This window comes from Astyanax mexicanus, chromosome 8 (assembly GCF_023375975.1).
Source record: "Astyanax mexicanus isolate ESR-SI-001 chromosome 8, AstMex3_surface, whole genome shotgun sequence".
Lineage (NCBI taxonomy): Eukaryota > Metazoa > Chordata > Actinopteri > Characiformes > Acestrorhamphidae > Astyanax > Astyanax mexicanus.
This window is the reverse complement of record NC_064415.1, coordinates 58,242,831-58,257,824: the sequence shown is the minus strand read 5'-3', so window position 1 is coordinate 58,257,824 and position 14,994 is coordinate 58,242,831. Positions and strand designations below refer to the sequence as shown.

The following is a 14,994-nucleotide window of genomic DNA, read 5'->3' as shown; positions in this document are numbered from 1 at the left end:
TTTTTTTAAAGATTTAAAGATTTTCCAGGTCCAGCTAAAATATCCAACACAAAGAAAGCTGAAATCGAATCCAGAAAATGGCAATTCTGGCCAGTTTTGGAATTAAAAATACATTCTGGGCACAGTGTACGAGATATCACACGGCACAGCATTACAAGATTCATGATAAAATGCTTTTTATTAGATTAAGGAAGTGGTAAACTTACAGCTATTCTCGTTTTCATTGTCGATGCTACGAGGACTGACAGTATGGAGGTGTGGCAGTGTGATCACATCCCGTCCCATTTATCATAAAGATAAAAAAAAAAACAGTATATCAGTATTTTTTACACATCGCCAAAGTTTACAGAGGTAAAAAGCAGGATTTAATAAGTCTCTAGTGTTACACAAACACACACTATAGATACATTCATTTCCATCAATCAAACCGACAGGTACTGCATTTCTACAGAAGGGTTAGATAAAATCAAATCATTTCATCACTAAAACTCTTTCTACCAGTGTTATCATAACAATATCACACCTCTGTGCAACATTAAAGGGGAAGTCCAATAATATTTAACATCTTTAACATCATAGAGAAACTTCCCAAGAGAGAACTGTTTAGAATGGTGGTGAATTGCAGTGAAAGGAGTCTGAACTTCTAAAATTATATCATTTTTTTTTATAATATTTGGGTGAAAAACTTGTTTAAAAAAAAATTAGAAGCCTCTACATTCACATTACCAGGCTTAACTGACTCAAATCTGATTTATTTTTGCTCAATGTGGCTCAGATCTGATTTTTTTTCATACCTGTGTGAATGTGCCAAATCCGATTTTTTTGTTAAATCAGATTTGATTCACTTTAACATGTGGTCCTAAATCAAGATACATATCTGATCCACGTACATGCTACATGAAAGTGGACAACAGTCAAATCTAAATTCATGCTTTTTTTTCTTTTTGCTTTTACACATTAGCATTAGCATTAGCGCTACGTGCTTCTCTCTCTCTCTCTCATACCCACACTGCATCTCTTGGTGCAGCTGTGCAGCTATAACTGCAAAAAAAACAGCAAAAGCAAACCGCCTGTCCTTTTTTCTCCTCCTGGAGCTGAGCATGAACTTCAGATCAGCTGTTTACTCTCCACTCCAGCAAAAGATGCTCCACATATGAGCTGCTAACTCATCCATTTCCCTTTATAAAGCTACGAGTCTCTCCTCTCTCTAATATGAGGGGTTTTGTTGTTGGTGAAGAAGGAGGCGTTTATACAGGTATCAATGTGCAGCATGTGAGACGATTCAGGAACAGATTCTGTGTTCACATTACACACAGATACAGATCACTTACATTTACAGTGATAGGTAAATCTGATTTAAGCAAAAAACTGGACTGGATTGTAAATAAAATGGCTAAATTTGTCTCAATTCACCACCACTTTAAAGCAGATTTAATCAGGGTTGGTACGTTTCACTACAGTTACAGTATATGAAATATTTAGCACTATTTAGTACTATTGGTGGAATTTCCCTTTAAAAGGAAATTGAACTAATGAAGAAAAATAGAAAATCAAAAAGCTAGCAGCCATTAGTTAGCAAAAAGTAATGTGCATCATAAAAATAATAATAATTAGTGGCTAATTCTCTTCACTCGGTATTAGCACTGTCAGACTTTGGGTTTAAACTATTTCTAATGCAGGAAAAAAAACAGCAGCGAGCATTACAAACGAAAAAACAACCAAAAACAATAGTTAATTAATAAAAACAGAATAAAATAATTGTAAACAAATCTAATAGTGAACTCTAGCTACACCGCGCTACATCGTCTCACACCAATAGCTATTGATCCTTCTCACAGCGCCATAGCGTCTGTATACAGTATACAGTACAGTATTCTGTCAACACGTCAAAAGTGCACCAATATAGTGTCAAAAATCTCTTATTCAAATCTTCAACATTTTCTTCTTGTTTTTTTTTTTGTTTTAAATAGAATCTATACCTCGGATTTAACTGAATTAAAAACTCAAAATTCAGTCCTGATTAAAAATTAAAACTAAAAAATAAAATAAAATAATCCAATAGCAAGTTATTCATCCATACAGTATCCAAACAACTGAGGTAATTTGTTTGTAAAACAAAGTATTACACAAAGTGATTAAAGGAGAACTCCGGTGTAAAATTGAAAATTGAATTTTGTTGTAGTTAAACATGATAAAGAGTATTAACCTTGACCTTGTTGTATAGCTCCCCTCCGCTTTCCTGCAGCTTTCCGAGATCCAGCAATTTTATTGTATTATTCTGTTTATCAAAACACCCTTAAGACTGAGTTTTAATGGGGCATATTTTTGCCCCTGCAGATAAATTGCATTTTTTACACTGTTAATCAGGCTCAGAGAAGCTTCACACTTTATTGGTAGAACACGGAGAGCTCTGACATTTAAAACGAGCCATTAATACCTTAAAAACTGCAGAAGAAGTTTATTAAAAATAACTCTATAAATAACTTTACAACCCGTAGCGTTACGCTACATCCCCGTACGAAGTAGATTACACTTTTAATAAACTTCTTGTGCAATGCCTCCTTTTAAATGTATGTGAGACTTTAAATAAACATGATTATTTTAATGTTTTTTTTTACATATATATATCATGTTTTACTACAACAAAAATACATATTACACTGAAGTTCTCCTTTAAAATGGGCTTTTTTAGGACACCAGACTTCATTATGTAATTTGAGGGATATTCAACGTAGATCATAGATCCACAAATTAGTACAAAAGGGGAAGAAACGACAACATTCAATGATTTTACGTTAAAATTCGTAACTGACAGCAGGCAGGGAGCGAATACAGACATCAGACGTGATAAAGAAAGGCCTCTATTAGCATATAGCATATATCTTTAAATATATATTAATCAGTGAAATAAGTTGACTAAAAGATGTCCTCATTAAAAGCATAATGAACCAAGCATTTAGCGTTCTTTATTTTTCCACTTTAATGTAATATAACAGCTAATAACTCCGAATTAGCTGCTGAATTTAGGGCGAATAAACTTATTTTATTTTATTTTTTTCATAACTTTACCTAAATACCAATCCAGCCTGCTGGACTTCATCAAATTCCCTGTTTCTCTTTTGTCATTTTTATTGTAATTAAATTTTTTTTATGAAGCTGTATCTTCATATCTATCCCATCAGTAATGACATCACCAGGGCAGGTCCGCGCTCAGTTCGGTCCGTAGAAAAAGCTAGCCTACATTTCCCACAATGCACCACTTTCAAATAGCGTCCAACACAAAGTTGTGAATGACGTCGACCGCCCGCGAGTCAAAACCACAGATATCCAGCATGCCCCGGTCATCAGGATCAGCCACAGAGAGGCCGTTGCTCGTCATTCCGCAAACAATCAGCTTGGAAAACACGCCGGTTTTCTGATGGAGCGAACAAAATTAACATTTTTAACATTCTGCCTTAAAGAAATAAGAGAAAAAAGCATGGAAAGTTTAAAAAATAGTCAGAAAATAATAAAGCATATCGTTGCTGCCCAATGAAAAAACTTAACTTTCAATGGAAGTCAATATATATATATATATACATTTAAAAAAAGTTTATTACGAGTAATTTTGAACTAAAAAGGGTCCAAAATGAAGATTTTTTCGCAACTCACAGCCCACTGAACCAGCCACAAAACAGTCCTACAGTTTCTACAGTCCCCTGAAATCTACAGCTCTGAAAATATAGATATATAAATATAGAAAGTACTTAAAAATGATGAGTTTCTTTGATTTTACCAAATTATAAACCTCTGGAATAGAATCAAGAGGAAGATGGATGATCACAAACCATCAAACCACCAAACTGAACTGCTTGAATTTTTACACCAGGAGTAAAGCAGCATAAAGTTATCCAAAAGCAGTGTGTAAGACTGGTGGAGGAGAACATGATGCCAAGATGCATGAAAACTAAAATTGTGATTAAAAACCAGGTTTATTCCACCAAATATTTCTGATTTCTGAACTCTTAAATACTCTTTAAACTATTAAATAATCTTTTTTTTTGTTATTTCAGCCATTTCTCATATTCTGTAAATAAATGCTCTAAATGATTTAAATATTTCTATTAGGAATTGAGGAGAAATGTTGTCTGTAGTTTATAGAATAAAACAACAATGTTCATTTTACTCAAACACAAACCTATAAATAGCAAAACCAGAGGAACTGATTCAGAGCTGTATAGAGTAGGGCCACCTACTTCTCGATACGTCCTCAGAGCCTCTGTGGGGTTAATGGTTGCGTAGGTCTCGTTGTTGGTGAATATGATGAACACGTCCACGGTCTTGTCGTTCTCTGAAGCCCACTGTATGGGCAGAGTGCAGTCCGTACCAACACTCTGTATCTGCAGGAAATTAAAAGAAATAAAGTGTAATAAATCCTGTTTAAATAGATAATGTGCAGCCAAAATACTTAATCTATAATTAATATAACGGACTTGCACTACACAACACCTGCACTACTGATATACTTGCACTGTCAATACACACTTTAATTCTTTAAGGACTTACGCACCCATTCACTTTACCAGCCTTAAGCTATATACCATATACTGTATTTGCACTACTGTTATTTACTATTTTTACTGTCATTCCATCTCAATCACCATCAATATTGCACTACTGTCTTACGTATGTTTATTGTGTCTTGCTGTATTGAACATATAGTGTCTCCCACTCTTTTATATTATAATTATATATCTATTTTTACTTATTTACTTATATTTATATATCTATTCCTCCCCCACACCACTGCACCTTGTTTTTGTCTCATGTATGTCTATTTGTGTCCCTGCTGTATTGTACACATAGTGTCTCCCATTCTCCTTTATTATATCTATTATCTGTACTTGCTGTAAAATTGGGAAGGAGAGTAACGTAATTTCAATTCTCTGTATGTCCTGTACATATGCAGTATTGACAATAAAACTACTTGACTTGATAAAATCTAAAACACTATAGGCCTTTTAGAGATCTATAGGCGAGACATCACTTGCTCATCGTTCAGCGTGATTTAGGAGCGTGTCGGTGCGCCTTTGCTATCGTAACATCGGGAAAAGTACACCTTGAGCAGATTGAAATGCACAAAAGTCATGTACTAATTCTCTTTACTAATCATGGGTGTGGAAATAATAAACCAATCAGAGTGTCACTTCAAGAGATCATCATTCACTTTAAGAACCGGGTGAGCTCTGACTTTGGCGCATTCATATCTTAACAGCGCAGCGCTTTTGTGTGTCTCAGCATCAATGGTATTTTATTTAGTATTCTGTTTATTGTTGATGTAAAAGCAGGATTTGAGTCTTTGTGTGTGTATATATGTACAGATGGATGACTTCTGACTGTTGTCAGGGTTTTAATCAGTCAGTGGCGCACCTAGCAGGTGTTTCTGCCACCAAGATTGAATAAAATTATTGAAGATGCTATTTTAACAGCACTGTTGTTGTTCTAACCCTGCACAGGGAGTACAATAGAGCCCTATATCTTTTAAAATGAATTTTTAACAGGACATTTCTGTAGATCTTCAGGTGTTTCTTACCTGGACCAGCTGTGCTGTTACTTGGATTAGAGACGTGTCGTCTGAGATCACACAGGGAACCAAAGCCTCCTCAGAGAAGATCAACACCTCAGATTCCGGTTCAGTTCGTGCAATCACCTTAACACACAAGAGTGGATAAGTAAAGGGTGATTGCATTTCCTTTAAAATATATGATTAACCCTTAAAATATCAGTAACAATTGGTTAAACTGAGTTATTTACAGTAGAAAACTGAGCAAAGTGAAGATCATTAATTATCAAATATTTTATTAATGTAAATTCAATTCATGTAATTATTTAAAACCCAAAAAAGCATTTTATTGAATAATGTTTAGACTGATCATCTTATGTTATTAAAAAGAGAAAGATTTCTGGATGATTGTTTTTTCCGTCAAAAACTTGATGTAACCATAAAAAGAGAGAGAGCGCCACCTTGTGGATGAAATGAAGAAATGACAAAGCATTTTGGTTATTGATTAGCCTAAAAAAGAAGTAAAATCTTCTACAATGTTAATAATTATAGTTAAAATCAGTAAATATTAAGATTTTATATGATTAGACCAACACAGTGAAAATAATACATGGTTTTCAAACAATTATTATTTTTTAATCAAATAAAAATATAAAATGTGTGACGTGCAAAAATACTCAGCCCCCCTTTAGCACTAGTAGAGCCACCTTTCCTTGCAATTACAGTTTAGCAATAAAACCACAAATAAGCTCAACAAAAATGATTGAGGTCACGTCCACACATTGCGTGATAATCAATAATTTAAATATGGTGACAGGCCTATAACCATTAGTATTATATTTAATTTTAGTAGTGTATTCTTAAAATATATTTTTTTTATTTAATGTTTGTCATATCACAATGACTATCTTTAATTTTTAATCGCGAAAACACCATGAAATATCGTGATATTATTTTAGGGGCATATCGCCCACCCCTAATATATAGTGTATTTTTTCTGGTCTAGTGTTTACATATAAAGACAGGCTGCAGCCGAGTCCTGTAACAGATCAGCTGTCGCCCTGCTTCAGCAGCGTGTGTTCAGTGTGTGTTCAGTGTGTTTATAAGACAGACAGCTGCTGTTCGTCTACATGAGAGGTGAATTCCTCAGAAGGTTCTGAGCATGCCGTCACAACAGGAACGCTAGGAATGTGTCTGAAGGCCACAAAACAAACCCCTTTAGGAACTGTTTCAGACTAAACCCCACTTATATATTATTACACATTCTGCACTCTTTAAATTGCACTGTTTTTTAAATATAATTGCTTATGTTACATTTTTTATTATATATTACTTATTACCAACTTCTAGGAATGCCTTTTGTCGGAAATTTAAATCAAACACATTTTTTTCACAGGGTTTCATTCAATTTGCTGGATAAACTGGTGTTTATCTCACCATGCTCATGGCTGCAGCTACGGCCACGCTGGGGACGGAGCTTCCCAGAGCCAGGCTATGGAGACAGGCGCTCACATCCACTCCCACCATGAAGCGCTTCCCCGTGGGCTCCACGTTCTGTCATCAGAGATTCCACACACAAACACAAGCACATGAGACACGGACCAGTGTTTAAAAATTAAATCAGTTAAAAGTTAGCTTAACGCTAGCTTATGTTTGCTGCTATTACCAGGCCAATAATTATATGAAGACGTTAAAAAATGAAAGATAAATTAGAACTAAAATATAAAACCCTAAACAATTCAATTATTAAGGATTTATGAATCTAAAAAATTAATACAATACAATAAAAAAAAACATGTTCTGAATGTCTGTAAAGGTGAAGCAGGTCTGGACGTGGCAGGACTCACTGAGAGACACTTAGCGAAGGCGCAGTCCAGCGCTTGAATGATGTCTCTGTTCGGCTGCCATTTTAACTTTCCCCGCTTCCCGTGGCCACGCTTGTAGTTTTCAGATGCAACCAGGACGCTGAAGGGGTGCGTTTTAGCCTGTATCGACAGTTAAAAACAACACAGCTAGCTTTGAAGACTGATTTATGTAAAAGAGCTCGGATTTGATTGGCTGCATTAAATTGTACCTCATTAAAAAGCAGTCCAGTTCAGTGTTCTAAACTGCTATAGGATGGTTAGGTGAATATTACAGCTGGGCATCGTTTTAAAATTTATGATACTGATACCATACAGATACCCAAACAATACTTTTTTCGATACTTTTTTCTAAATTTTAACCCAAAAATTATTTAACAGCTGACATGAGTAATCTCATTCTCATACTCTCATACTACGTTTTCGTTTTTTAATAAAACAGCAGCATTACTTTACTTCTGCTTTGACTACAAATAATTTTCCCTAAGCATACTGCTGAATGTAGTTCAGTTTTTAAGAGGTATTTTAAAGAAATAGCAGCATTACATTGGCAAAATTCAATTATATTTACATAATTTGTGTCAATTCCTTAAAAATATCAGTGTAGTATGGTTTAGGTGGCAGGGTACATCTTTTTTACTGTATTATAATATCTCAGGGAAGAGAAAGAGAGAGAGAGAGAGCAAGCGAGTAAACCTAATTTATTTAAAATAATGTAAAACATTCATTTTAGCCCCAGCTTTAATATCAATAATCATACCTTTGTCAGGGCTTGTTCGTCCTGGATTCTCTCACAAACAGCAGCAACTTCAGGACTTCCAGGCATCAGAACTTTATCTGCAGTCATTTTACCCAGGTGCCTCATCAGAGCAGACATGGACATCTCCTTCAGCAAAGCTTTCCATACCTACAAGCAGACATGAGGTCATGAGGTGATCTGAGGTGATCTATTTACTTAAAAACTTGGGACTAGAGCTGAACGATATGTTGAAAATATTCATGATATTTAAAGGCATTATAAGGATACACAATATTTATTGTTATAAATTCATATGCAGACAAAATGCATACACATTACACATCCGATATTCAAATATAAACTCTGGCGGATTGCTATTTTAACGGCGCAGCTACCTGGACATGTCCAACGCTTCTCAGCAAACCAATCAATATGAAGTACACAGAGCTGCAGGTGATGATGACAGCATGTAGGACAGTTCTTTAATCCGATTGATAAGGTGATAAAATGCCATGTGTGATTAAAACTAATAATATACAATATAACATACACACGGTGCATCTCGTGGTCTGGACTCTAATCCTGACTTTCAGGTGTTAAAACTCACCTCTTTGGACTTGAGATGAGTGGTCAGAATCTGCTCGCGCTCCAGCCTGTACTCCTCTATCAGATGCACGACTTCCTGTTCATCCGTCGAGTGCTTGGCCTTCTCCACCGCCTCCAGATACAGAAACACCTTCATCAGCTCCTCAGACTTCTCCTTATCTGCATACGCCTCCTGCACCACCTTCCAGCCTTTCGTCACGTATTTGCTTATAAGTGCAATAGCTGTGAAACACAAAGTACATACTGTATATTAATGTTCTTATACATTCATTCTGGATTGTGTGCAATATTTTATTTTTCATATCGACTTTTTATTTCATATTTATTTATTTCATAAACCATTCCTAAACATGATTAAAAGTGTTCTTAAACAATCGAAATTAATAAAAATTAGATGTTACTTTGTCTCAATGGCTCTAGTAGTACTACTGTTTTTCTAGTGTTTTTGCAGTGGGCGTGGCCAAGCTACTGTTTAATTAGTTTATAAACATGTTCATTGGCTGGATCATGGTCTATTCTGATGGACAACAACCAGCTATCAAATAGTGTTAATAGTGTTAATATACAACAAAACATAAAAAAAACAAGGAAAATAAATGATGTCCATTGTAATAGACACAGGGTCTGAAAGAATTAATGTTATTTTAGAGCCTCCTTACGGATATTAATGTTAATAGAACTTTATACTGGATATAACTGTTGTTATTCTGGATATTAAATGATTAAAACTTAATTCTGGACAAAATGTTAATAAAACTTTAAAACTGACTTTAAAACTTTAATATTGACTATAAATGTTTTTAGAACATCACTAACTATTATATTATAAATAGTGTTACTATAGCTTAATTAAAGCTAGATATATATATATACTAACATAATTCTGGACATTAACATGAACTAAAACTTTAGATTTGAAAAAAAAATTATAAGTTTATAGAACTTAATTCTGGATATTAATGTTATTAAACTTAAAACTGGCAAGTAATGTTATCAAAATAAAATTCTTGATATTAATGATACTAGAACCTCATATTGGACATAAATGTTTTTAATACTTCAGTAACTAATATATTAAAGTGTTATTACATGTTATTAAACTTAAAACTGGACAGTAATGGTATTAAAACCATTACTATGTTGCTAGATCTTTACACTGGACAAAGATATTTTTAATATAATACCTATTACATTATATATAGCTTTACAGATTCATTCTGGATATTACTGTTACTAGAACATCATACTGGATATAAGGATTTCTAAAACCTTAGTAACTATTATAATATAGTGTTATTACAGCTTGAATTTGAAAATTAATGATATTAGAGCTTCATTTTTTGTGTTTTTCTCTAAGCTGTAACCCGCTGCTCACCATCGTTGGCTGGTTTAAGGTGAGACAGTCTGAGAAGGTCCTGATGGGACCACCCGGCCCGGTGTTTACACCTGGTGACGGTGTGCGCGAGGCTGAGGGCATCCTGGCTGTTGTACCAATCAGAAACAGCCCTGCGTAGGCCACGCCCCCACATGCCACAGCACAGGCCATCCTTAAGCTCCTTCTTGTACTGTATGAAGGTGAAGAGCTGCCCGGGGGAGCTGCAGAGCTCCTGCAGGGCGCGGAACGCCGCCTGCTTGGCCTTAGAGTCCGAGTTCTGCGAGCACACGGCCAGAGCGAACAGCGCCGGGTTCGGCCGGACCGTTTTACCCTCCAGACACATTCTCTTCACCTCCTCCACCACCTCGCAGCCGCGGCCCCCCTGCACCAGCTCCATGAGGGCCAGGGCGCCCTCCGGTCCCAGCGCTCGCTCCCTCGTGCAGTAGGTGGCGCTCTCCGAGCCGTAGCAGAGGAAACGCCGCAGACGCAGAGACTCTGTGACCGCCCACGGATGATCAGCGCCGCCTGAACTGAAATGGCCCTGCTCCTCCTGATCGTTCAGCAACTGCTCTGGGGGAGAGGACAGCTCCATAGTGATGCTTCCTTTAAATAATATACAAAAAAATAAATCACAAAAAAAAACTTAAATTAGTCTTTGATTATTTAATACAAAAATACACAGTGGTGGCCACAACTACAACACAGTTATAGTGCATTTATTTACTATCCAAACCCACCAGTGAATCTACAGGTGTCTTCACCTGTGTTTCATTTGAAATGCTGATGGTAGTACAATAGTGGACAATCAGAATTAATACAATAAATATATATTTTTTGGGGGGGGACTACTTTTTGATGCACAACATGGTCTTTCTTAAGATTGTGACAGTTTCGAAGATTATTAAAAAAATTAAAATGGGCTTTTTTATACGTTTGTAACTTACTGTGCTGTTAGAAGTATACATGATATAAAACACTAAGGGTTTAAATTAAGGCTTTTATAACTATTGTGTTTACTTTGTCCCACAAAATTACACAATATATGAAGGAATCAGACTTCCATAACAAATAAACAGCTGATGAATGTAAACAATAGGCCTTAAAAATAAATTTTAAAAAGTGTGTAGATATATTCAAAAGCTATGTTGCTATTTAAACGATGCAAGCTAAAAACAGAGTGAAAACAGATTGCTGATGGGGTGTAAAATAGCAATGAACATTACGACACGCCTTGCTCAGGGATTTAAAGTGAACTGTTTATTCATATTTTAAGCATTTGTTTATTATTACGACTTCCAACTAATGAAAACCGACAAAATTCCTCCCTTAATAATATAAAAAAACATTCATTTATAAACTGCATTTTGTGTTTATTTGTGTTATCTTTGACTTATATTTACAATTTGTTTGAGGATCTGAAACATTTAAGAGAGACAAACATGCAAACAATTCATAAGATAAGAAATCATAAAGGAGACAAAGCCTTTTTACACATCTGTATTTATAGATGTGTGTCATATTTGCCTAAAATAACATAGATTGAGCAAAATATAAATTTTATTAGATATAATATAACAGTGAAAAAGAGAAGGATATCTAGCAACCTAGCATCCTAGCTATCCTAAGCTATGCTAAGTTAGCTTTCCACCCAAAACTTGACCACCACAGGATAACCAGCAGCGTCTAAAACAGCCTGTTTTTTATATATTAACCCAACTATCCTCTATATTCGCTATTAATTTAAAATTAACTAACTATAAACTACCAGCCTTTTAGCTATTTATCTCTCATTTTAGCTGGATAGGAGGTTAGCTAAGCTAGTTAGCATTCCTAAAGCTTAGCTTAGCGCCTAATCACTCCTGAATCTGGATGCTGAGGGGAGGAAGGGAGCGTCACATTACAATAATCAACATTTACGGTATTTTCCCAGTCTTTATAAACATCTCGCTGTATTAACTCGATTTAAACAGTATATATCTGCTTACCGAGCTGTGTGCCAAAGCTCTGGCTTTCCGAAATTTCCCAAATATCCAAGTGTTCCCTACTTAGGAAGGAGAAAAGCTAGCTAAATCCAAGGCCGCGCTCCAATACACACACCCTGCTGCCCTAACTAGTTAGGGCGCCTAGTTGGAATGTCACTTAGATACCTAAGAAGGAGAACAGCTAGCTAAATCCAGGGGCGCGCTCCAATACGCGCACCCTTCTGCCCTAACTAGTTAGGGCGCCTAGCTGGAATGTCTCTTAATCACTTAGGAAGGAGAAAAGCTTGCTAAATATGAGGGCGCGCTCCAATATGCGCACCCTTATGACCTAACTAGTTAGGGCGCCTACCTGAAATGCCTCTTACCCACTTAGGAAGGGGGAAAGCTAGCTAAATCCAGGGGCGCGCTCCAATACGCGCACCCTTCTGCCCTAACTAGTTAGGGCGCCGAGCTGGAATGCGCTTGTGTCCTGACATAGAAGGCTAGCAAAATTTGTATGATTTACTTTCCACTGGTTGATTATGAGTTTAATACTGGAAATGTTTAAAGGGTCAGCGTAAACGTGGGGTTTTTGTAAAGGATGGAGTGTAATTCATAGTGTCGGCCAGAAGGGGGCAGCAAGCTTTAAAGAAACAAACACTATATTATTGCCATCTATCTAAATTATTCAATTAAGGTGTTCCAATTAAGGTTTTCACCTTTGGAAATTAAAATAAGGTAAGCCCACCACAGCTCCACTGGCACATGACCACCACGGGCCAACTCCTGTGGAGTAAAAATCTAAAACTAAATTTGATGTATATAAATAAAATGATGGCGTGTAATCCATAAACTCTGCCAGAAGGGGGCAGCAAGCGCCAATAAACAAATCCGCACTGTTGCTTTGAACTTTGAAGCATTTTCAAAAACCTTTACCCAAAGAAACGTACAAAACCTCCACCCTGGAGAGTGTTATCAAAAATATTCACTATCAAAAAAACTGCACACTAATAACAGTTCTTAAAAAAACATCCACCCTGGAGAGTGCTCTCAAAAAATACCATTGGGAGCATTCTTAAAATCCTCCACCAAGCAAAGCACACTTAAAAAACATATCTACTGGAGATTATATTCAAAAACCTCCACCCAAAAACCTTACCAAGCAAAGCACTATGGGAAACCATATCTACTGGAGAGTATTCCCAAAAACCTCCACCCTGGAGAGCATTATCAACAACCACCATCCTGAGGAGCATTTTCAAAAACCTCCACCCAATAACATCCATCAAGCAAAGCACTCTGAAACAACATATCTACTGGAGATTATTCTCAAAAAACTTCACCCAAAAAACTCCACCAAGCAAAGCACTCTGAAACAACATATCTACTGGAGATTATTCTCAAAAAACTTCACCCAAAAAACTCCACCAAGCAAAGCACTCTGAAACAACATATCTACTGGAGATTATTCTCAAAAAACTTCACCCAAAAAACTCCACCAAGCAAAGCACTCTGAGAAAACATATCTACTGTAGAGTACTCTCAAAAACCAGCAGAGATAATGGAGGGTCAGGAGGTTCATGATTATTTGATTATTTGCTCATCTGTTCCTTCAACAGTAAAACCATAAAGAAATGAGGTTTTAAATCTTCAGTCCTGCAGGAACAGTGATCCCATTCAAACCAAATTCATACTGGATTTAAAGACAGTGAAATCCCTGCACCATTTACCATGAATCATCCTGTCAGAGCAGGATCACCAATCAATTCCAGAGCAGACAGAGAGATGAGAGGGAGACCGGTGAGTTTGATGGCTGAGAGAAATACGCTGCAGATCTGAGGAGTTTCTGTCGGACAGTCGGAGACGAAACGGCTTCAAAACACACAAAACCTGCTGCTGTAAAACTTCAGACCTTCAGATTCCTGCTGTGTTTCCTGACCTTGAAAATAAAGTAGAAAGTGCTCAGAGATAAATAACACTGACAGACGGAGCGCAGGATTTATACAACATTTTATTAGAAACACTGAATTTCTGACAATATTAATATCCAGAATATATGGAAACATTTTGCTGCCAAATATAATAAAACAAAACATAATTACTTGGTAGATAAAAATTACATTATATGTTGTAATTATGACATACATTTTTTCGTGATTGTGAAATATTCTGACATAGATACAATATATGTTGTTTTTATTATATAAGACCTTAATTATTAGAGGTTTATTTCATGAATACGTCATAAAATCTCATAATAATGACATGCAGATTTTTTTTTGTTTGTTTAATTGTACTTGTCATCATTACACTTCCGTAAGTATTAACTTTTATTAACGTTAATATCCAGAATTACATTTTAATAACATTAAGATCCAGAATGAACTTCTAATAATGTCTAGATTAAAGTTTTAATAGCAATATATACATATTTAATATTTAAGTATTTATTTAAACCCACCTTCAGTGTCCTGCTGTATAGTCTTTTATACTAGAACTTGCAAAAAAAACAGCAGTAAAGGACTTGTTTATAGGTTGTGTTGGACAAATGGTCTGGAGCAAAAAAACAAAAACAAGAAAGCATCTCAACAAAGATTTAAGACTATGACTGCGAAGTAATTTAAGACTTATTACTTTTAATATGAAATTAAAAAAATGTTTATATTATAAAAGTAACTTTTTTGAATATTCCAAAAATAACTATATTCAAATCTTCAGGTTTAATGTATTTAATACAACCTGACCATACAGTATGTAGAGTACATTATCTAGAGCTAATTATCTCCTAAATTTAACTGCACTAATTAGCCTTCAGTTCTGGTGTGTTAAACAGGACGAGGGTCCAAAGAGGAAACAGACAATAGAACAATAGAACAATAGAAGAGTAGCCCAATATGTCATCTCTGGAT

General features: G+C 35.7%; 1 protein-coding gene across 1 annotated transcript; it reads right to left on the bottom strand.

The window, feature by feature from the left end:
* Positions 1-159: 159 nt before the first annotated feature.
* ro60 (Ro60, Y RNA binding protein) lies at positions 160-12,229 on the bottom strand. Its single transcript, XM_022677756.2, has 9 exons — positions 12,110-12,229; positions 10,125-10,727; positions 8,751-8,971; positions 8,165-8,311; positions 7,390-7,527; positions 6,980-7,096; positions 5,573-5,689; positions 4,236-4,379; positions 160-3,415 (listed from the first exon to the last, which is right to left on the bottom strand). The coding sequence occupies exons 2-9, from the start codon at positions 10,714-10,716 to the stop codon at positions 3,263-3,265; spliced, it is 1,629 nt and encodes a 542-aa protein (XP_022533477.2). The 5' UTR covers positions 10,717-10,727; positions 12,110-12,229; the 3' UTR covers positions 160-3,262.
* Between the last annotated feature and the right edge of the window lie 2,765 nt (positions 12,230-14,994).